We start from the raw sequence: 25,887 nt of genomic DNA, 5'->3' as shown, positions 1-25,887 counted from the left end.
ACCACATTACATTTTTCTTATTTACTATGTAAAAAGAAACTTATATTATAAAGTTACTGATGCAAAACAGTGAATAATTTGAGAGATTAATGATAGATTTAAAGGGCCAGGTTAATTTAGACATTATCATAAGATCCAGTTTTTTTTCTAAAAAAATGTTCATTTAAAATATTTTTCGAAAGTTAATCATCTAGGTTTATTCATTAATAATCGATAATTATTCTTCCCTTTTAAATTCGGACAATTAGTAATAAGAATTTAACGACAACTGCAAGTTGTTCTAATTCTGCAATCGCATTTTTGATTTACTATTCCTGTACTCTAAAGTTGGCACGCAACATTTGTAACACATTTAGATTCTGAGTGATGCGCAATAGGAATGCGTATTATTGATTTCAAATTTGAAAATGTTATCACGTCTAAAACATAAAGTTTAAGTTTCGAAGATATTTAAAAAATCGTTTATAGTTTTAAAAGCAACATCTCCTATATTAAACTATATATATACCTATACCCGTTGGTACTGGTTTTAATGCAGCTAGAAAATGTACATAGAATTTGAAATAGGATTTTCCCTTGAAATAACCTTGAAATAGTGTTGACGGACACACTGAACAAACAAAAACATTTTTTGTTATACAAGCATAGATTGATGAGTTTTTGCTATTTGCATTATTAATAAATCGAGGCTAGAAGTGTTGAAACAATTAACAGCTCTAGAAACAAGTTTTTTGGTATGAAGTAAGTATCGTAACTATTTTGGTCGAAAATTATAAAAACTGATAATAATAACTAAATAGGTATATAATATGATAAATAAGTAATAAATATTTCTATAATATTTGTTAAGAAGAACGAACCCTCAAGTAAAAATGGTTGTTACAAATTCTGTACATAAAAAAAAATGTTTAAAAATGTATTTTGACTTAATTAGTGTGATTTTTATAAGTATATTCTTAATATAGAGAACGGATATCATTGATATCAAGTATTTTGAATAATATGACAAACAGCGTTTAAAAAAATTAATTGTCTTGAAAAAAAATTAGCTGGTGAAACAACTGTGACAACTAGCTCCGGTCATAAAAATAATATATTGATTGTGTACGATTTACATACCTAAAATATGTGTCTCATAAGTTGAAACAATAAACGATGTTTTTCTATTTATTATATAATGTTGAAACTGATGAACCTAAAATATACAAAAATATTCTTAATCAATATAATGAGTTAGAAAATTAATAAAAAAATATTAATATATATTATTATTATCATTAATTAATATTTAAGACATTTTATATTTATAATTAGGTATACAGCTGTACTGTGCATAATATAACTTATAGTAATAATTGTGATCTTCTAGTTTATTATCAGCCGAAAGTCTATTGTTTTAAGACTCAAATATAATCATCAATTTGACTTGTTGCTTGTGCATAGGTAAGGTTAACGCCGTAAACCCAATAAAAAATTAATACATTTTGTAAAAATAAATTATTTAACAACTTACAGTACAAGTAAAACAAGTAAACAAGTATATTGTATAATATATAAGTATACATCTAGTTGTTATATAAAAGTAAAGCAAAAGTGTTCTGTAAATAATAATAATATAAAAGATAATCCATATCGAGTTTGAATGATACAAATTTATTAAAATGTGTTGTCTACACAAGTACCTGGCTTTTATAATATGTTATAGGTTTGTATCACATTCACATAAATATAGCGTGATTTGTCGTGATTGGAGAAATATAAGCCACACAACAACAACAAAAAAAATGAATAGTTTATTTATTAAAAATATTTTTTTTAGAGATAAATTTGATCCACTTGCAAACATACGCGGTATCGTATATGTAATCACATAATTGTCAAAAGACAAACATAAACGCAGTCGTATAACTCTTCAAACGATGTAGGTACGTAGATTTATGTCGCGTAATATTGTTAATTTTATGAAACTAGAACATTCAATACATATCTGCAGTTAAAGTTAAATAATTAACAGTTCGTTATAGGTTTTGTATATTATTCTTGTGTCTTGTCGATTTTTAATTAATTATAACTCATAATGGTAAGTTTTACATTTTTTCTATAATAATTAATAACCGATCACTATAATTAACTGACTGCAGGTCTATTTATTCTATTTTATTATTTTTAAATTGATTTTTATATCGTATTTATTTGTGAAAAAAATATTACTGTAATAATTAGATACTTTTATGTTAATCGTTAACCAAGTTTTCAAACAATTTTAAATAAAACCAATTTTTCAGAATATAAGAATTTTATTCGTTTTAACAATTAAATATGAAAAAAACTAATTTAACTTAAAAAAACACGTACAATTAGCAATTATATAAAGTTGATATTACACTATAACATTTATAATGAAGTATGTGACATATTATACGTTACACAAAATTGTATTGTGTAAATTAATTGTTTTGTGTATTTTGTTTTAAGCTCTAATTCGTTGTGTACTTACTAGAACACATTTTTTTGTTTTTCAAAAAAAATATGCTTTATATAATTACTAATTAGTTAATAAAAGAAGTTACATACACGTGTGTTTCCTCTGCTTTACACACAAGAACCATAGCAGATCTACGTATCAGATTATTATTTAGTTTATTTATAGTTGATATTAGACTAAATTTACATATTTGACTAATAGAGAATTTATAGAAGAGAATATAAACTGTGTCGGATCGAAGAATTTGTTTTCATATTTTTGTTTAAAAACTACTTAATTCTAATACATAATCATTTCAAATTCATGTATACCTTAATTTATACTCTTCTCTATACAAATTCAATAATACCTTTTTTCATTCGTTGTAATATTAACTATAAATAAACTGTAGTAAGAATCCAGTATGTATAGATTTTTATGTCACACGAGTGTACGACAGGAAAAACACTTGTGAGTATTATAGCATCCTCTTAACATATTTTTATATTGAACAGGTATACTAAAAGTTAAGAACATTTAAGTTGAGCATCATAGGAATATAATATGACTATTGTGTTAACTTGATAAAATATATTTTTAGTAATTTTAAAATCCTACAAAACTTCAAGGATTATACTATATATAGTGGTAACATGAATATATTTATTAACAGAAAATCAATTGAGAGATGAGTAGACGAAGGGCGTTACCTTTTATTCAATATATTTTTTATACACAATTAGTAAAAAAATTTTAATTTAAAATTCTAATTTTAGTAGATAACGTATGCTTAGGTGCAACAGTCGTTGTATTATAAGCTGCAACGATACGTAATGAATAAAAATCGCGTCTTATACATATAATATTATATATGGTATATTAAGTGGCGTGACCGAGATAGTATTATTAAAAGTTACTGTGCGCGAAAGCTCTCGGAACGACATAAAATAAAATTACTGTAGCAGACGCGTACGTCACATATAGTAGGTATTGTATAAAATAATCGACAACAGATCGTTGTTAGCCTGTGTTATATCGTCGGTGTGAAGAAATATTTAATAAAAAAAAAGGTTCCGTATATATATATTATATATAGGTACAGTTAATATACACTTATGGTACATTGTACGAGATTATGTAGACATATACTATACTAACATATACTATAACAACACATCGTATTATATATATATATATATAAGTAATAACGACTGTTGAGTTATACGTGTGTGTAATGTATATAATATATTAGTGTCGTCTGTTTGGGTAATCGATTTTCGAGCGTGCGAGCGTGAAATAAAAAAATACTGAACGAAAAAAGTGAAAAATAAAAAACTTACTCTCACATACATAGCTGACTATACTTCTATAAGCTAAAAGGGATGAAAATGTTATATATATATTTATACAATATTACTACGCGAAATATAGTCGAATTATTATATATAGTATAGAAGGCGATGTGGGGCCGATAATGGGGAACAGAGAAAAAAAATCATCATCTACTATGATAAGGTTCGTATGAATAATAAGTAATATTATATAATATTATACAATTTTGGTCAGCGATGTGTTATATTTTATACATACATAAACTTTAAGTATATATATATACCGAACGAGAGAAGAGCAGTGACGGCGGTATAAGGCGTGGTGCGTCGGCGATTGCACGAAGATTTGTCGTCGCCGACACTGCCGCTGAAAATTCGATATATCGGGAGGGGTGGGTCGGACGGGGATGAGGATGATGGAAACACTCTCCTTTACCCTTTCGGCAGAGGCGGCGTAGAAAAACGGGCTAGCGGGAGGGTGCGAGTGAAAGAGAGTGAGAGAGAGAAAAGAGCGCATGCGATTTTTCGTTTTAAAAAAAAAAAACCCCCCGGGTTTCGGATAAACTCGGTGTGCGTGTGCCGCCGCCGCGTGAGCGTTATATCGCCCGACGCGATTTCGAGAACGCTCGTGCAGTAGTCGTCATGCAGCATCCCCGGGACCCGGCAAAAGACCATCAGAGTACGTGAACACCGCACAACTTCTCTCTATATCGCGACACTATATTATATCCGTAGTACGCGACATCCTGCCCCGGCACCGAGTACACAAATAATATTATCATCACACACTTTAATATTAAGTCGTACACCGCACACTATTATCGTCATCACGATCGGGTTATTTATTTATTTTTAATTATATAATATTAATTTATCGTACAGAAAAACGTATGGGTATATATTTATCGTTTTGATTTGATAATACACATCTGACGTAAAACATTAGCACGTGCGAAAAGAGAGAGGCAGAAGATAAATTTCTAAGTCAAAAATTATTAAAATATAATACGAGTAAATTGGAAAAAAAAGAAACAGGTTTATCGTCGTCGCAGTTCTCGTGTTTTTCAAGCGCGCAAATCGTACATATTCTATTTTATATTCTAAAAAAAAAATTTGTTTTACTCGTTTGAGTAAACATCGTTCGTTGTATACCACGCATATTATAAATAATAATTAACATGGATGGTAAAATATCATCGGTATTTGAAAAATACTTTTCGCCTTCCCCGTTGGTGAACCAAATAAGGAATTTTGTCGTGAGTACATTTAATTGATATAACGTTTTTATGTATATAATGTATCGATAAATATGTATAATATTATAATACAATTTAATTATATGTAGATATTGATTTAACTAATGAGTTATATTACATTTTAGGTAGGTACTCAAAACTAAAATTTAATTAGCACGATTATGGAAATTAATTTTTATGTTTATTTTAAGCACATCATTAACATTTTTCAAATATAATATTATGACAAATATTATTCCTCACACAGTTTTAATAGTATGAATTTATAAAAAAAGTCTTAAATTCAAATTTAAATTTTGAAGAGTTTAATAATTAAAAATATTTAATATGATTTTATAGTTTTATACATTACATAATCACATAGTTATACAACGAGGAAATATAAATGAACATTTGTAATATCTATGTCTTTTTATTTGGCACAGACATTTATATTTGAACAATGAATAGTATTTGAATTTTATCCTAACATTGTTTTTAATTGGGTCTAGGACGGTTCGGTTTGAAACCATGCTCTTTCATTTGATATGATAACTGTCGAAATAATTAAAAATAATAATTACATTAAAATTAATAAATAAAATTGCATTGTCTTTCACAACACAATTATGTTCTAAAAATATTTTTGAATATTTCAAATTTAGTAAAGGATTCGAGATGTTTATGAAATATTTAAGGCATCATAGAAAACTTATCTTTTTAAACCTAATATTAATTATTTTTACAAACGTTTTAAATGATTTAATTTTTACTATTTGCACATAATATAGTTTAAAAATTTCATTTTATCAAATTTAACAGAAAAATGTTTACATTAAATGTGGGTATATATTATGATGTAAGAGTAAGACAGTATGGCTTAGAGATAGAGATTAATAGAGGTTTGCGAGTGTGAATTATGATGAAATAAGATAAACGCTTTAGGGTTGAATAGCATTTAAAAGGTTTAATAGGTACCTAAATAAAGAAAAGCTTTTAATACTATTTAATGAAGTTCTTAATTAATTAATCTACGTTTGAGAATAATACGAGTATATACCTATAATAAATGTAAATTTATTTTTGCTATCGTAACAAAAACCAAATTAAAATATAATGTTTAAGGTAAAATTAAAAATATACATTACATATTACGTTGTTATTTTAATATTTGAACCATCAGTTTAATTGGGATAGTTATTTATGAATTTAATTTTTTTTTGCCATTTTATATAAAAAAAAATATACATATAAATCATCTTTATTTTTAATATTAACTGTGTATTGTTCCTTAGGGCACAACTCACAATACTTAATATCATCCAACAAATGTTCATATAAGTACGAAATAAATAAAGTGATAGACAGTTTTAAATTGACCTTTCTTTCCATTGCATTAATCTCGTTTATTCTTTGTGGTCGTATTCTATACTAATTATATGATATTTTGGGTATCTATTCTTTGGTACTTATATATACAATCGTTTCTCACTTTCTCAGTTTGTAATAACTTTATATTTATAAATCTTTCCGTAATAACAACAGTTTAAAAACCATGACTTGTCGATTATATTATTGCTATAGAAGCACTAAGTACTAAAAAAAAAAATCTTTTATATTTACGTGATAATATTCACTACACAAAATACATTTTAGGTATACTCAACTTGGCAATAAATTATTTAAGGATAAAAAGGCGATGATCATGCTTGGTTAATCGTCTACTACACGGCGATTAAAATAAGTACAACATAATCAAACGTTAATTTATTAATAATTATAAAGTATTAACACAGGGATTGTAAAATTACGTTATATTGCCTATCAATTTTTTATTGTATAGCAATTAAAAATGATATTAATATAAATATTTTGCATATAATAAATACGAGAATTTATATGATACGTAATGTGGGTCTGTATACGTAACTTATGATAAAATATGTAAATACATTGTTTTTCTGTTTTTAGAATAATCATGATTAATGAGAGAATGGGCTATATAATAGGTACAACGCATTTCATGTCTCACGATTTTTTTCCCGTGTATAAACTTATGGGTCGGAAAATGTTAGATACTATAATTTATCGACAAATGCCGCAGAATATTCTATGTTCATAAAAGTAAATTTATAGTTTTCAATATTCAATCATGTAAGAAGGATGAGATAATTTTCTAGAATTTTTCTAGATATATCAAGACTTTAGATGTATACCTAAGATTAGTAGATTTACTGATAAAGATTTAAGAATGCCAATATCAGAAACAGAAGTATCTTATTCGTTTTACCTATACACTCTTAAAAGTCGTAAACACACAAGGCACAAATAAATTTATATAGATCGAACCTATGTTATGAAATCATTAATTATGAATTGCTCAATTGCTTGTAAATAAATATTTTAATGTTCACTATTAAACATAAAATATTATTATAGTTGTACGTTTTTAATTGATTGTGTATTAACTGCAAAATGTTTTATTCGCCACTCATCACGCGATAAATTATAGGTACGTAAAACTGTAAAAGTATATAAAAAGGGATTGTCTTATAATATTATACTATATAGTAATATAATGTTTTAATAAGTATGGTTAGTCATTTTTTATATCACCTTTGAATATGTAGTTTGTTGTACTGTAAATGTATCATATATAGAATCGGCAAATAGATGAACAAATGCCACAGAATGTAAGCGCACAACCAACGGTAACGAAACACCACAGTAATAATGTAGTGAACGGCACCACTCCGAAACCCACAATCAATGAAAAACCAACGGAAATCCAAGTACATCCACAACCCACTCAGCCTACCGATAGAAACTTAGTGCACGTTACTAAAGCACAAATGAAAGGTGACATGCTATATAAAAAAAAAACCAAAAAATAACACAATAACAATATTATATAATATTATGAAGATTACGCTTCGAAAAATAGTACACGAAAATAAATGTTTTTACTTATTAATCGTTTGAATTTGATACATGCGATTTAATACAAAAATGTAAATTATAATATTATGTAAATTGTATATTGTTTTTATATTGCAGCATATGCAGTTATAATCATTTAAAGGTTTTTGTGCTTAAAGGAATTAAAAATTAAATTTAAACTTAATCTTCGATGTGTCGGTAAAACGGTTTAAAATATAAAAAAAAACATCACGATTAAACTTTGTGTTATGTGTACCTAATTTAATTAATTACTTGCTAGGAAAGTATTATTTTTACAGTGAACGTAAATATATAATCCTTCTGGGGTCGAATTTATCGAAATAAGTGGACAACTACTAATTATACTTAATTTTGCACTCTTTAATGTAATCGCTTGTACTCAAATTAAACGACTATTTATCATTAAATTACAAAACTTATAACATTATACGTATAGCGTGATCAAAAACAATGTTCTTTTTGTTTACATTTTTCGAGGTTTTTTAATATTATTTTTAGATACCTAATAATAATATTAATATTTATAAAAAATAAAACTAATAGATTTGGCATCTCCGTTTTAGAATTTCAAGAAGCATTTAGGTTATTTGATAAAGACGGTGATGGCAGCATCACTAAAGAGGAATTGGGTCGAGTTATGCGGAGTCTTGGACAGTTCGCTAGAGAAGAAGAATTGGAAACAATGTTACAAGAAGTCGATATTGATGGTATATATTATTCCTTGATTTTATTAATGTATATTTTAAAATAAGAGGGTTGAACATTTAGGGTTGAAAAATCAAACCGAATCAAACTTGAATGATTAATTTCAAATTACGTCAGACTATATTAACAAAATATATTTCATAAATATAACTATTGATTTTAGCCTCTAGGCGAAATAAAAATATATTTATATTAAAATCATAAATTAGTTATTCGCGTAAAAATAATTTTTTATAATAAACTGTGATGTTACAATATAAATTGTATGACGTTTATGTTGTGTAGGTTACTATAACCTATAATGTTTTTAATTTTTCATCGCTTAATAAAAACAATTATTAATAAGTGATTAACAAATTATATCGAACATTTAATGAAATGTATAACTATTATTATGTTCTACAATGTTACAGGCGATGGAGCTTTCAGTTTTCAAGAGTTTGTGGAAATTGTGTACAATATGGGTGGTACGGCAGAAAAGACAGCAGATCAAGAGGAAAAAGAACTCCGAGACGCATTTAGGGTACGTTTAAATATGATATATTATTAATTATTTTATATTCAATACTAAAAGTGGTTTTAATAGTTAATAATAAATTAGAAATCTAAATATAATAATTATAAAATTTATAAATTTTAATAGTCTAAAATTTTCACAATATAAAATTATATTATACCTATAGTCACCTATTTTATACATACCTATACCAATACGTTTTAAATATATAAATTAAAATAGGTACTCAGTGGCGGTAATTTGTGATTATCTAGAGAGAAAAACATAAACAAATGTATGAAAACATGTATATGATATTTACTATTTTATGACATCATGATGTCATGTGTTAATAGACAATAGTGTATTAATTTAAAATGATAATATACTGTACAGTATTAATATTAAGCAAGTAGAATTTATACTGTCGATAATACTAAAGAAATACAACTATATTTAAATGAAAATATTAATCGTTAAATGTACAATGTACCTGTAGCCTATAGATAATAATATTATGGTTACCAGTAAAACAGTAAACCGTCGTGAATTACCTATTGATCGCATTGAACTTAAAAAACATTTTTTTTTCACTTATAGAAATTACAGTTCGAAATACCTAATTTATTTTTGAGTTTTGACGATAGGTTATTTATTACCAACACGTTTTTAAAGCTTTGACAAACAATAGATTGGCGTATATTTACAGTGTACACACATGATGTTTGAGTTTAACTTACGAGGACGACATTATGGAACCTATACATAAGCTTATAATAATATGATCTCACTCGATCGTTTCTGCCACAATATATGTATACGTAGCGTTTTATACGTTATTAATATATTTTATGTCTTGATCTTCGTGTTTCCTTGCGTCGTACACGTATAATGTAATATTGTGTTGCGGCCATCACTTAGGTTTGAAAAATAAAACAAGCGTATACTTTTATATTAAATTTAAAAAGCCATTAAAAATGTAGGAAAGATATAAAAGATAAACTGTTCGTTGCACGGTATGTGTATTATGTGTATAACGATCAACGACGCGTACACATTATTACCGAAAGCAAGGTATATACATGTATACCACGGTTTTATAACCATTAGCCTATATATATAATATGGGAGTATACAATGATAATACAATATTTAATACTATTTTATTTACGAGGTCTTTGGTTTAACGTCCCGGGGGTAAACAAATGCATACATTAAAGTCCAGAACAATACAACTTTTGGCTTTTGACTCCGAGGTTGGTCTTATAAAATATTCAACGCACTCTGAACCACTGCATGCCGATAACTATTGAAACGAATTTAGTGCCAACATCATGAACTGCAGAAATAAAATTATTACTTTCCAGGATTATATTATATTTCAAACAATGATTTATTTGTTTACCGTGATAATACCTACCTGCTTTAGGCATTAACAATAATAATAATTGATAGATTTGATCGAAAAGTTGTACGTACAGTTCATATATTATTATTATACACCACAATTACGTCATGCCATAATTCGTAGGCCGCAAGTACCTACCCATAAACAATATTTGCTTGTAAATTGTAATCGCGATGAAATACTAAACTGTTGTAATAAAATATGACACTTTAATATTCGATTACCGTAATTCTGTACGAGTTATGACTTATATGATATTACGCTATTCCGAGTAGATTATTTCTGAACAATAATTATTATCGTACCGTAACCGCGAATAGGTACTTTGTGATAACGTTGAAGTATAAAAATACAAAACTAATTGTTTTAAACACGTTATATGTACATCGTCAATAATAAATAGAAAAAAAATGCGATTTTCAAAATTCAAAGACGCGTAAGTGTAATAATAGAAATCGATTCGAACGATCAGCAAAACCACACAATCGTATAAAGCACTTACAATGTGATTCTTACAAAGGTAGTTAAGTTTGTACTAGTGAAAATCTGCACAGAAAATTATTGATATTAAATGCTTACAATATTTAAAATCCATATTATGAATAAATTATTATTAAAACTACAAATCTAAGATAAAACCATTGAATACGTATAATATAATATTATTATATTCATAAACTATGTTTTAGGCGGTGGGTATATTTCAATAGTCATTATCTAAAATAAATAAAGGTAAAATTAAACTATGATAGGTATTATGAAAATGATAACTGCAGATATCATCACAACTGGTATTTTGTAAAGTAGGTTTTCAGTTAACTTTGATACGTTTTCTTCAAATCGAAAATTCATTTTTTTTTTTTAATTTCGTGTTTTGAAGCGTAGAGTTTATAATACAAAATAAATAGGTAGATATTATAAGAACTTTTGTTATTTACATGTCAAACGCCTTTAAACGCTTAGAGAACTTTTCAAGTACAACATTAAGTACTTATGTATATTTTATATATATAATATTATTAACAAACAGTTGTATTAAAACTTTTGAAAATACATTCAATGATTTTAAAATAAAAGCAAATAAAGTTTTTATATGTCTGTTTCGAAATAGTTTAATATTTAAAGATTTTTCTTTTAAATTATAAACTAGAAAGTTTTTTTTTCATTCTAACTATATGAAGAAAATATAAAAAAAAAAACATTCATTTATCAATTGGTGACTTTTAAAGTTTTTTTGAACCAGAAATATTATAATGAAAAAAAAATAAACAATACAACAGTTGGTATTTTTTAATACGCCAAATATTATGTATTTTAATTATAAAAAGGGTTCAACGGTAAAACGAAGTATTTCAAACGGTTAAAATTAAAATCATAACCAATTATTGTAAAAATAAAAATATATCAAACAAAATCCATGTTTTTTGATGAGGTTTAAAAATATAACGTTCGTTATACTTTATGGGTTTTATAAAAGAATATTATAATGATGCCTTGCAGATTTCGAATGGATAATTAGTAATCACAAATTGAGCAGAACGGTTTTAAATAATTTATATCATAATATATTCATAATTCATTCCACTGTTCGTCAGAGGCACTAAATGAAAGATTTTGTAGTGCATAAGACTACGAGGGCTCGCAGACTGTCAAAAATTAGTTTTATACACTATATAATTTATAAATAAATAATAAATAAAACTATTGCAATGAGACTCATTCAGTTGTTTTTGTATTATATAAATATGAATTCGATAGTTATAATAAATATTTACTAAATACTTTAAAAAAGTACTAATAGATAGACTATTAGTTAGATACTGTATTTAGAGATAAGTATATGGTTCACCTGCAGTGAACCACGGGTCACGAATCATTATTCGTTAGTCATGACTCATAATGAAGATTAAACTTTGGTTGGGGCATATTGTATGGGTAGAGATATTAATGTACCTCACGATATTTATTTTACAGGCATTAAGTACCCAAAATTGAATAATAATATTAAATTATATGAAGGTATGAAATTGGATTATCACTTGTAGTAACATTTCAATCCTATAATGTATCTTGAATCTTCTATTAGATTTTTGATGTTTGTAATGTTTGTAATGCCATTATAGTAGACACAGACATTGGGGCCCATAATATCCACTGTTTATAATTTATATTCAATGTTTATGAAATCAGATTCAAAACAAAGAAATACACATTTTATAAGTTTTACAATTATATAAGTAGATCTATTTTTACAATAAAAGACCTTTTAGTTGCAAATAACATTTTTCGGCTTTGTACTGCGTAACACTATAGTTTCGACGGAAGCGATTATTTATTTTATTATTTTTGTTATTCGTAAATGAATAATATACAATTCTATAATAATTTGTAGTAACTTTGAATGTTCACAAAATATATTGATATTGTTTCTAAATGGACATGATGTAATTTGCAAAATATTGTTGTTCTTATTGTACTATTTATATAGGAATTTGGAATAATCGATTTTTTTTTTTAAATTTAAAGAAAATAAAATTGTTGTTTTAATTAATAATTTGAAAATGTGATACCACATAATACCAGTTACTATTTATTATTAGCTGTTTTTACAGAAATTAAAAAATAGGAATGAAAATACATGGTCACAATTTTTTTTCATGATTATTATTTATTGCCAAATTACGAAAATTAAAAATTATTTTTTTGTTAAAAATACATTAATTTACAAGGTTCTTTATAAATTCTTCTTACTGAAATTAAAAAAAAAAGTTAAACGTTAATTAACATTTATTTTTATAAACGTTTGAATATTATAAAATGTTGATGTAATTAAATATTTAAATGAAAAATAACGATTTTTGTTATTTTGTTGTAGGTAATTCAGTAATATTCAAACCGTAGGCAGTGGTTCTTAACATTTTTTTGTTCAAAGTAATAACCTAACCTTGAGTGTTTTGTAAAATTCCCTAGGCACCTTATATATCATAGTATTTATATTATGCATGAATGAATGAATGATTCATACTTTCAATAATATTTAAGGCAAGTTCACGAAACACTAGTGTTCCGCTGCACATAGCGGACTTGAGCTAATATTTTGTACTACATTTCAATTTAAACCATATTATTCAGCGGGTATGGTTAACTTATAGCCAATAGTGTCTTTAAGAGGATCAAGGGGGGGACATATTAAAATTTTAATATTATAATTTTTATTAAATACGTACCTATATTAATAATGGTAAAATATTAAATTATGTCTATAAATTGTACATAAATAAATCGCATTATAAATACCTATTATATTTTTTCAAAAACACGTCTCCACTAAAATATAAATAATAATATTTATAAAATAATACCTACGTTTTAAATTGATTTAAGCGGGCACGCGGCAAATAATTGTTTATAATTGTTTTAATTCGTTTTTTCATCTTTTTAAGTAGATATCTGTTTTATTAATAAATTAAAGAATCAAGTGCAATGTCTATGTTACATTTCTTACATTATATATTATAAAGTGGTATAGTTATTTACGTTTTCATGAATAAAATAAAAATCTAAATAAGAAAACATAACAAATTCATTTACAGAGGGTAGTTAATATCATTAAAAAATACAATATAATAAAATATATAAAATACAACACATCCATTATAATGACCTAATCAATAAGGAGGAGCACTTGAAATCTGCTATACAGCAGGATTGACTACCCTCCCTGTTTAAATATCGATTATTTTGGTAGGTACCTAATATATTATACTATGATAACCTATTAACCATTATAATGTTACGCTAGAAATTATGATTCAAAGTTCGTTTATACAATAAACAGTTGTTATCATTATTATAATACTATTCAAAGTTCAAAATAATAAATATAGTTTTAGAATAATAATTGTACAACTTATTTAGATTCATAAACAAAAAGTATTTTTAGAAATTACATAAGTTTCCTAGATTAGGTAATAAATAAAATAAAAAATATAAATATTTTTTTTACATTTTTAATATTTTAGTCCTATTTAATGACGCGTATAAAATTATACATTACTATTTTAATATAGGTACCATATAGTGCTCCAATGTAGAGTGGAATAATGGACCTATTAATTTCATATAAGACATAACTACATAAGTAGGCACAATAGTGTACTTCTACTGTGTACGACTGTACAAGTAAAGTGTTTGATTAATATTTTTATATGACATCTAAATATTTATAGTTATATATTTTATTTTTTAATACTGTTAATAAGTTCGAAAAACAATTCAGTATATCAATTAATAATGTTTATCAATTTAGTAAATCAATTCATACATGATATACTTATTATAACATTAAATAATTTGAAAAAAAAAATGTTTATAATTCAAGAAGATATAACTTTTTACGTGTAATTTAAAATCTTGATAGAATAAGAATATGGGTAGACTACAAGTAAATGATATGATGAAAAAAATATTTTTAAAGAAAGGAACGATTTATTGATAGGTAATACTTTCTTTAGTTGAATGGTTTGTTTATTTATTCCTTTTCTTATTATTAAAATCTTAAAATAAAACATCATAATATAACTTATGCTTTAGGTACTTATAAGCGTTTTAAATTATTACCCGGTATTATAACAGGACCTACTTTTTGATTTAGAGATTTGTATGAGTACCTACTTGAATAATGAGTGGTTTTTAATTTTTTTATAAAAACATTTGACTTCATAAGTTATTGTTTTTAGGTTTAAGTCTATAAATATATATAATTTGAAACCTGAAGATTCACAGTTGTTTACTTTCTTATTGGCAATTTTTTAAGGTGATTTGGATTTGATTAATATTAGTTTTTTTTATTTTATCTCACAACTGCAATCCATATGTCCATGTTTATTTACATTTTAAATTAAAGTGTTAATAAAATATAATAAGTTACATAATGGGGTGTATAATAAGTTTGATTTTCATGCATGAAGATGAAAGTGTATTTTATTATTGATCATGTATTCATAAGCAGACAATTATATTTAGAGTTAGTATTATATGGTGGGACAAATCTCTAGTAAATTTCAATATGACGAATTGAAAAATAAGATTTTATTATTAAAATTGTAAGTAGAAAAAAGAAATCTTTTAAGCTCATACAAAATGCCGTCAAAAGATCGTAAGATGTCTAAAAGTAGTACAATTTCTTTTTTTAGGGAATACGATGTAAAATCTAAGTATTACTCTGTGCACTTAATGTATAGTCAAATGAAGAGCATGAATACAACACAGGGTATCAGACAGTAATGTAGCACATTATTTTACTATAGTAATGGGTAGTATATAGCCATTAAGTACGTTTCAGAATTAACTTTACATATATTTTAGCGGAAATAGTAGATTGATCGATGTGATAATAGCTAATTAAGAGACTTATTAAACTTTGTAGAAACACTATGGGAGATCTATATTATAGAATATAGACAGTAATTTCTTAAAACTTGAAAAATCAAAAAAATTGAGAATTGTATCATTTGCATCAAATGCAGGCACGTATACATGGGTGGTTGGGAGGTTCAACCCCCCCCCTCCTCCTCCGAAAATTAATAATTGTGTAGTTAATTTATAACATCATTCATCTATAAATATTGATTATTGTAAATTTTTTTATGAACCCTCCCCCTCCAAAATTTTTTTGTGTACGAGCCTGATCAAATGTGTGTAAGTTATGGATAACGGCTTTTTTTAGGAGACTTATCTTACTTCAGCAGTAGTTTATGTAGTCAGACCCAACTGATTTGAATGTTATATTTTATATCATTTACCGTGAATGGTTTGAGGCGGTTTGACTGTAGTAAGTTAAATAGAGAGAGTGAAGACTTCAGGAACATTACGTGTAAATATTTAAAAAAAAAAAAAAATTAAAGCTTAATCTAAAAAATACTATATTTATGTCTACTAATTGTTATGTAGCGCATTTAATTCAAATTTCTTATAAGGAACTATATTATATAATATTGTAAAAAAAAAATTCGTACCTATAGTATAGTGATATAATAATTTCCAATAGGTACCGAGTGTTTATAATGACTTATTAGGTACCAAAAGTACCTATAATCTATATATACGTATGAGAGAACATTTTCTTTTTCTTGTAAATTGTAGTACCCAGGTATACAAACATACAATGAATCTAAGTTTTTTCCCAAAAAACACAAAACGTATTTATACTAAACCGAATTTATATGGTTTCAGGTATTTGACAAACATAACAGAGGATATATAAGTGCGTCGGATTTAAGAGCCGTCCTTCAATGTTTGGGTGAAGATTTATCAGAAGAAGAAAGTAAGGAACTATATATATTATGTAATATTAAAAAAATTAAAAATGTACCTATTCTAGGTAATACTGTAGTAGGTACCTACTATAATAGGTATTTTATATATTACGCGATTTCTAGAACAATTTTTTCTCTTGCTTTATTTATTCTAGTTGAGGATATGATTAAGGAAGTAGACGTGGACGGAGATGGAAGAATCGATTTTTACGGTAAGTACATAAGTACCGAAGACGTCGAATTTATTTATTATTACATTATTGTATACGAGTACGTATAGTGTTTTTTGAAATAACTTTATTAATATCGAATATACTGTAGGTATAACAAAGTCTCACAATCACGTTTTCTTTTATTTACCTACCTATGATTGAGTGCAAATAGCTGTTATATTGGCATATAGTATAGTAGGTTATATTATATATAGGTACCCATGTCCTATACCCACTATATTATTACTATTAGAACGCAGTGTAAATAATGATGATAGGATTGAGATAGATCTAAATCTTTATTCGGTAGGCTAGGTACTGATCTCTTACAGGACTTAAGTTCATATGGCATGAATACTATCTTATATATATATATATATATAATATATATTATATACTATATACCTAATTTATGTTCAACTCTAGTCTCTAATTTAATTGATTATTCTATAATAAAATGCAATCAATTGATTAGTTGAATACTTTGAATGTAAAATCACAGTAATATTAACATTATTTATACACGCTAATAAATTGATAATATTTTGAATTAGTAACAATTTTATAGTGTATGCTATCTTAAACTCAATGTTACTTATGATAAAAAAAAGAAAGCTGTTATGATTATCAATTTTCAAATTTATTTAGGAGTCACTAAATCAGGCAAATACTATTTTTTGGAGAAACACATGAGTTCATAACATTTTTGAGTGCCTTTGAAATACTGTACTCATAAAAAAATATTTATCTATGAAAAATCTAAACAAAAAATTAAAACATATTTTATCACACCATAAACAATTTAGTCTCTTAATGCAGACAACATACAATGTGTTACAGAACACCAGTTTAGGTTAAAACCTTAAGTAATTAGCAATTAACTGGAAAACAATGTTGATATAAAATATTATAGAATATTATGCATTTTATGAACAAATACATTTTTGTCATTTAGTGACTATTTTATATTATTTAATGGAATGTTATCATTTTATTACACTTTTATATTTTTTACATTTAATAAATTATTAAAAAAAATTAGAATATTAAAAAAGAAAGTATATAATTATTAGTATTCATTTAGAAAACTATTTCATTTTCAAAAAACTATATTATATTTTTAGAGTTTGTGAATGCTCTCGGAGAACCAGGAGATGATTATGATGAAAATGATGAAGATGAAGAAGACATTTATCCTCAATTGGACATTCAAACATAGTTTTGAAAAATTGAATGTCTTAATATTATAATAAGTTTAGTTAAAATTGAATTATCAAAAATGATAACAATATTTTTTGTAAGCTTAGGTTAAAATGTTAAGAACATACCCATTTTGTAATTTCTATCAGGAATAAACACACCAATATCTGTTTTTGTTTTGCCAACTAATGATCTCTATTAAGCCAAACATATTTTACTATATCAATGTAATACTGTAGTATTGTTAAGTAATTTATGTCATTTTCAATGTCTAATGTATAAATTAATCGTTTAATGGTACAATCAGTAATTCAACTTAAGACCCAATAATATATTTAAAATATATTATATCAATAATTTTACTTCATGTATAAATTTTAGTAAAAAGCATTCAGTTATATGTTATAAGTTGTTATAACTATTTATTTAAGAAACTATAAAAATTATCTATTTACTTCCATGGAAGGCATTTATAAATAGAAAATGTTAAGGTAACTTAATTAAAACAATAATATTATGAACAAGTATTTTTACTTTAAAAAAATTACATTATTATATTGTCAGTATTCTTTCAAATACAATTAATTCAAATTTGTGAAATGTCCATTCCTCATTTATGCTTTGTGAACTAAAATTAAATACATTAAGAACCAGAATACACTTAAAGGAAATAGTCAGCTGCGTGTTTTTTTGTTGGCATTCCTCGGTTTTCTTGTGGAGCTGCTTCAAATATTGTAAAATCTCTTTGTAGTGTTTCACTAAGTTCCAATATTGCCGCAACGTTACCACATCTAACAACATTAATAAATAAATGAATGAATAGTATAACATGTATTTTTTAGAATAGTATTTACCGATAACAATAATTTGGTGCCGACCAAACAGTAAGCACAGTTTCATCAAAATGCCATTTATATCCTTCCATGACTAGCTGATGAGCTCGACAAATAATATCTATATCATTTGTAGTATTAAACTGGGAAACAACATCGGAACCAAAAAGGTATCCAGCACCTCGAGGACTCACACCCCATCCTTGAGTATCTAAAATAATTCAGTATGTTAAAAAACAATTTTTTTTTTATTTATGAGTTAAGGTTATTCAAGACTTACTTTCAGGATCAGACCACAATAAATCACACATAGGTCCATCATGAGGAACTTCTTGTTTTCTATCAATAGTTCTAATTTGATCCAATGTTTGAATTGAAGGCGATAATCCACCGTGTACACAGAATATCTAAATATTATAAAAAAATAATTACTATAAACATAGTTTCAATAAACAAATAAATTAACATACTTTTCCATCAATAATAGCAGATAAGCTTAGGTAATCAAAAATTTCGGTACAATAACGCCATACAGCAACACTATTGTATTTTCGTAAACATTCATCATAAAAACCATAAACTTGAGTAATTTGTCGGGATTCATGGTTACCACGTATCAAGGTTATTCGATCAGGATATCTAACCTGCAACAAAAGTCAAATATTTATATTCTAGAAAATACTAAATAATAGATGATTAAAAATAAACGGTATTACAGAAAATTTGTTGAACTTTAATATTTTTAAAGTAAACAACATAAATTACGAGAAATTAATTTCAATTCATAGATATTGATATCTTCTATATAATTTAAATATTATACTTTTAGGTAAATAATTTTTTTTTTAGCTCGATTTTACTTTATATTTTTTTACTACTAATAATTATTGTGAAGTCATAACACTCATAAAATAAAATTAAAATACATAAATGTAGATTGTAATTTCTTAAGATGCTGTTACATAGTGATTGTCTACATCTTATAAATATACAAAGCATTATATGTTGAACAGATGAATTAGTTTTGTGTTTAAGGCTAAATTAATTTAACAAATTTAAAGGTATGAATGAAATTAAGGGTAGTGGCATCAAACTTAATAAATTTGTAATCCATTTTAATCATTTGTTTTTGAACCATATTAGTATATTTATATTTATCAATACTTCTAATGTTTAAGTTCACTTACCCTAACTTAGGATTGCATCTGGTTGAAAATCACTAATTTACATTATTGAATAAGAGCAAATTGATATTATAACTTAAAATAAGTAATAATATAAAAGATGATAATAATAGTAATATTTTATATAGATATATATCTCACTGTAAAATTAAAATATCAATAAATGTTTATGAAATGCATTTAATTTGAATACTTATTAAATTTAACAATAGGCCAATTTACTATACTAGAATACTAGTAGGAATTATTCAAGGTAAAATTTACATACATAAGACTGAGACAATTTTTAAAAATATTAAGTTTTCATTAATATTTAAAAATTACTTTAGGCAATTTATAATAAATTTACTTGTGGAATTAAAATAATTTATTCAGAAATTTAAATTTTGTCAAAATATACCTATTATGAATTAGTAAATCACTTAAGTATAGATATATATAATAATTTAATTTGTTTCAAGTTTAAGTTTTTAACTAATAATGGTACTGGTTTGTCATAGCCTCGCCGCGGCAAGTGAAAACTTTATAGCCCCGTCATTCAGGTTATATTTAGGTGTGTGGTGGCCCGTAGGCGGAATGCATTGTGGGGGCCCCCCTTATGCATAAACAAAAAAATATTTTTTTTTTATTAAAATATCATAAAATTGTTGGGCCCCAGGGCTGCAGCCCACTCAGCCCTCCTTAACCTTAACTGGGGCAACAAAAAACGTAAAGGGACAGATAGAAATTTTTTAGACTCGTATTTGGCAGTACTTATGTGGTGATCAAAACTGAATAATACTAATAATAGTGATTCATTTGAAACCATTTTAAAAGATATAGCAGAATTTTGGGAATAACATAATGCATAAACATTTTTAATTATATCATTGTTTTATATTTATAATTATTCAATTTTTTTTTAATATTATATGAATATATTGTTAATAAATAAATATTTTTAATTATACCACTGTTTTATATTTATAATTATTCAATTTTTTAACTTTAATACATATATAAGTATATATATTTATACGATGTATTTATTGTTATATGAATGGCGGGGTGATAACAAACCTGAGTGGCGGGGCTATAACAAACCAGTACCCTAATAATACATGAGTTAATAAGTTTCATGCAGATTGGAAACACTAGTACTACACCTTTAAAAAAAAAAAAATCAATTTCATAACTTTACATAATTATTTATCTCCTATTTATATAATATTATAATAAATTAGTAACAAGACATCATGACACAAAGATTAAATTGTAAATGAGATATCCCAAAAAATATTTAAAAAATGTATGCTATATGCATTAATTGCCCAGCACCAATAAGTGTAAAAGAAATAAATTTTTTCCAATATTTATTTTCACATAATTTAGAAAAACTTAAATATAACACCATGTTCTATTATAACATAACTAATAATATATATCATTCAAAATTGTTAATAAATACAGGTTAATATAATTAAATATTTTATATATACTTTTAAAGCAAGTAGAAGTAAAAATGTCTCAACACTGAAGAATCCTCGGTCGACAAAATCACCCATAAATAAATAATTTCTTTCAGGAACATCCCCGCCAACTTTAAACAATTCTTTTAGGTCATAGAATTGTCCATGAATATCACCACATACCTGTAACATTATTATTTTTTTATTATTAAATTGTAAATATGATCATATTGATCACATTTAACCTATGCTTAGATCTACTATTATTAAGTTTAACTATTAATTTTAGAATATACAGAAAAGCAGAATTGAACAAGTAAAATAAAATTAAACAGGTAGATAATTTAATACAAATTCCAAGGCTCATAATATATTGAAAGGTGCTGCCTATCTACACTAAGGTAGACAAATTGCACTTTTAATTAACACTTGAGATGAGTGGTATTATTCTAAAACCATTTGCTGTGAAGTTTGGTTAAATATAAATTTGATCTAGCAATGAATGAATAAATGTATATATTAATTTATCCAAGTGCCATATCATAACACTATACTTACAGTGACAGGAGAGTCGACACGCTGTACATTACTCTCTTCAATGAGTATTTCACGGGCTTTAGCGCATAACGCCTTCACTTCATTCTCTTGGATGATTTCACATCGTTTGAGTTGTTCGATCTGTCGGTCTAAGTCGCTATTGGATTCATACATCTTGGACATTTGGGATAAAAGCGCGGGATATGATTGCTGTCAGTAGTTCAGACTTGCTATACACACCTGCAGCTGTGACCGTAATTATGAGCGCACTCAGTCGGAGCCCAGTCGGACACGGATCGCTGATAAGATCCTAATCCACGAATACTCACCCGCATTAGGTACTTAACCCAACGGCTCCTGCGGGACGCGATTCCTGTCCGCTGATGGGGCCGACTGACGCGGTCGAACGGCTCAGTTGACAGTAATGTTGCACGCCATCGTAACTACAACTGAATTTATGAGTATTATGACAAACGGAGTTTAAACGAAAAATTATGGCCGTTGAACGCAGACGAAACCGTACCGAAAATTCGAAAACAACTTACGAATAACGGCGGTTGAAACCCAAAAACGGACGTCTCGTCCAGTAACTCGTAACTCGTAATTGCGAAAAAAAGGTATGTGAAATTATCGGATGTTTACACGCCGATTGCGGGGACTAACCGCGATGTCATGTGCGCATGCGCAAACCAGGGTGACCGCGACGGATGCCGCGAAATATCCCATTTACACAACAAACGTTCCCGCCGAATTAACGTATATAAAAAAAAAAAAAACCGGTTTCGTTTCGCTTGATTTATTTCACCACAGCTTCCCCTCGGCCAGTCGGCCATCATCTACCAAAAAGACAACAAACGTTTAGCGTATTCTTGTGGGGGAAATGTATATAAAAATGAATAATTATTTGAAAAAAAAAATGACAGTCTTGTTTGTATAAATGCTGAAATAATATAATCAAATATCTAAATATACTTAAAATACTTTACTTACTGTTTTTCAATTTTGATTCTGGAAATAGATATATTTATCATTGTTAGTTAATGTGATTCCCATAAGATAATTTTTCCATTATTTGCAGATGACCTAAAAATGTATTTTAATATCAATTCGATTGATATTTGTAAGAAATTATAAAATAACACTAATAGGTACGTTTTCTCTGCAGCTTTAAATGCATTGTTACTAGACACATACATTTAATAAGTAACCGTATTTCTATTTTGTGTTTAACGCAGAGCTTTTTGGTAAATAATAAATATCTCAGTTTTTGGACGCACTACTATAGCCTGGACGCTGCGAGGAAAATGAACCTTTTCACATGACAATGTAGGTACCTACTAGGTATTACGAATTAAGATATACAGGATGCCGAACGAGAGCTTATCAGATGAAGACAGAAGTTTCCAAAATCCAGAATGACTTATAGTGCTTTTTTGCCATAGTGGTGTTTAATGAACTAAAACAAAGTTACCATGAACCAAGAATTATCATCATGTTCAATTCCCGCCACTTTTATGAAATTGTAATAATGTTGGTTTTGTAATAATAAAAATATAAAATGCACTATGAATATTATGGGTTATAATGAAACTATGTAAATAATATATAAACTATGATAAATTGACTAATACGTAATTTAGGTATTGTGTACAAAAACGAATAAAAATAGAGCTGATAAGATATTTATTGTGGCTAAGACTATTCCACAGACATATTATATTGTTACATATTATGTCTATAGACTATTCATAGTATACAATGTAATTTCCTCATGCTTATATTAAATTGGTATCAAAATAGGTAATTGTAAGTTTTTAAACAGTTTTATTTATACAAATATTGAATGTTATGCCACTAGTACTTAAAACCTATAAAAAAGTATTTTACATACCCACCTATTTAATTAATTGTTATTATATCAAAGAAAACTAATTGTATTGCAGCTAAATTATAATATTGTTCAATTGTTGAGAAATATGTCTTCTTATATAGTTAGTAGTTCCTATTACCTTCTTAATAAATAATAATTAATATTTAATATTTTACTTATGTGATTTTGTTTATTGACTTGTCACTTGATAGTCGGAATCATATAAAATTAATTAAGGATTTCGCCACCGTACCACTTCAGCACTATAAGTTAATCTGGGAACTTGGAAAGTTTCGTCTTCGCAAAAATACTTATAACGGGCTGTCGTTCGGCCACAGACTTCTATACTAACTAATAGAAATCTGTGCGTTCGGCATTCTGTATATCTTAATTCGTGGTAGGTATACACCAAAAATCAACTCACAACATTGGTGTAAGGAAATAGCATAACTATAACGCCGCGTGGTTATAATACGTATGCAGGTTTCTGCTGTTTCCCTGTTACCTTTACTATAGAAAATAGACTACAGAATTTTTCATTCAATTTACGTTAAATTAATTTTTTTTCATTTTATACAAATTTGAAAAAACAATAAAAAGTTTTTTATAAAGTATTTCTATAGTAATTAAAAAATAATAAAAATAGATTGCAACATTTTAGATTCTGAACGGAGTGATGAATGTATTGATTTTACAATGATGTATGTTTTTTTTTATTTTTTTTTTTTTGTGTCTGTGTACAGCATAACTATTAACTAGTCGAAATAATGCTTCAATTTTAAACTTCAGGGGTGGTTTCCGATGGAAAAGTGAATATCCTTGGTGCATTATAGAGGTAAAAAGTAAACATTTTCCAACAGTTTTCAAAAAAATCGAGAAAAACAAAAAAAAAATGACGGAAAAACGGCAATTTTTACGCAAAACCAGTTTTCGACCAAATCTATTTTTTTATATGGTTGTAATTCAAAAACTAATCACTGTAAGTACTTGAAATTTTCACCAAATGTTTATGTTAGTGTTATCTATATACAGTTAAATTTTGACTTTTTTTGAACTATTAATAGACAATTGAAATTTTCAATTTTTCTAAGTATTTTTTTTTTTAAATAACGATAACAATTTTTTGGCCGACCAGAAAATCTTGAAAATTTAATACAAGGTTTCTTATGAGTTGTTCTTATTTTAGCTAAAAAAATTAAAAATCGTTAGTCACAATTTTTTTTTATAAAGGTTTATAGTTCAAATTTTTACGAAATCTGTCGAAAACGCGAAAATTTGCAAGTAATTTTGAAGTTAAAAAATCATAAAATTTTTTGTGTTAATAACTAAGGATTAAAAATACAACACTAAGTTTTCCATAGGTTTTTCTTCAAGTAGCTATAGAGAAAACTCGAAGCATCATTATAGGAAAAATTTTTAAGTGCGTTTGAACTTAAAATTTTTATGAAATCGCGTAACGATAACGATTTATCCTCAAACGATTTTAAATATTTGTTATTATTTAAAAAGTATAAGTCGTAGATACTTGAAAATTTTACCAGTTATTTAGATTGGTATTTTCTTTACATGATTTAATTTTCAAAATATTTTGAGTTTTTTTTGAGCTATTTATAGACAACTGAAATTTTCAATTTTTCTGAAAATTTTTTTTTGAAGTGTCGATAAAATTTTTTTGGCCCAATCAAA

The 25,887-nt window shown here is 26.4% G+C and overlaps 2 protein-coding genes across 7 annotated transcripts; one reads left to right on the top strand and one right to left on the bottom strand.

Moving 5' to 3' along the window:
* The first annotated feature begins 1,922 nt into the window (after positions 1-1,922).
* Positions 1,923-19,059, top strand: LOC114123146 (neo-calmodulin-like). Of its 5 annotated transcripts, none has more exons than XM_050199627.1 (7): positions 1,923-2,080; positions 7,691-7,889; positions 8,555-8,698; positions 9,110-9,219; positions 16,835-16,925; positions 16,983-17,129; positions 18,254-19,059. In XM_050199627.1, exons 1-7 carry the CDS (start codon positions 2,078-2,080, stop codon positions 18,346-18,348), a joined length of 789 nt encoding a protein of 262 aa, XP_050055584.1. In that variant the 5' UTR covers positions 1,923-2,077; the 3' UTR covers positions 18,349-19,059. The 5 variants fall into 5 exon arrangements, with proteins under 5 accessions (XP_050055584.1, XP_027841821.1, XP_050055586.1 ...); XM_027986020.2 differs by having other exon boundaries at positions 1,932-2,080; positions 17,073-17,129; XM_050199626.1 differs by lacking the exon at positions 1,923-2,080 and adding an exon at positions 4,184-5,051.
* On the bottom strand, positions 18,842-23,029 carry LOC114123145 (serine/threonine-protein phosphatase 4 catalytic subunit). Of its 2 annotated transcripts, none has more exons than XM_050199624.1 (8): positions 22,877-23,029; positions 22,661-22,780; positions 22,353-22,577; positions 21,825-21,977; positions 19,633-19,806; positions 19,443-19,569; positions 19,184-19,373; positions 18,842-19,120 (listed from the first exon to the last, which is right to left on the bottom strand). In XM_050199624.1, exons 3-8 carry the CDS (start codon positions 22,512-22,514, stop codon positions 18,991-18,993), a joined length of 936 nt encoding a protein of 311 aa, XP_050055581.1. In that variant the 5' UTR covers positions 22,515-22,577; positions 22,661-22,780; positions 22,877-23,029; the 3' UTR covers positions 18,842-18,990. The 2 variants fall into 2 exon arrangements, with proteins under 2 accessions (XP_050055581.1, XP_050055582.1); XM_050199625.1 differs by having other exon boundaries at positions 22,855-22,988.
* Between the last annotated feature and the right edge of the window lie 2,858 nt (positions 23,030-25,887).

Source organism: Aphis gossypii, chromosome 2, assembly GCF_020184175.1.
Source record: "Aphis gossypii isolate Hap1 chromosome 2, ASM2018417v2, whole genome shotgun sequence".
Classification (NCBI taxonomy): Eukaryota; Metazoa; Arthropoda; class Insecta; order Hemiptera; family Aphididae; genus Aphis; species Aphis gossypii.
This window is presented reverse-complemented; position numbering and strand designations above follow the sequence as displayed.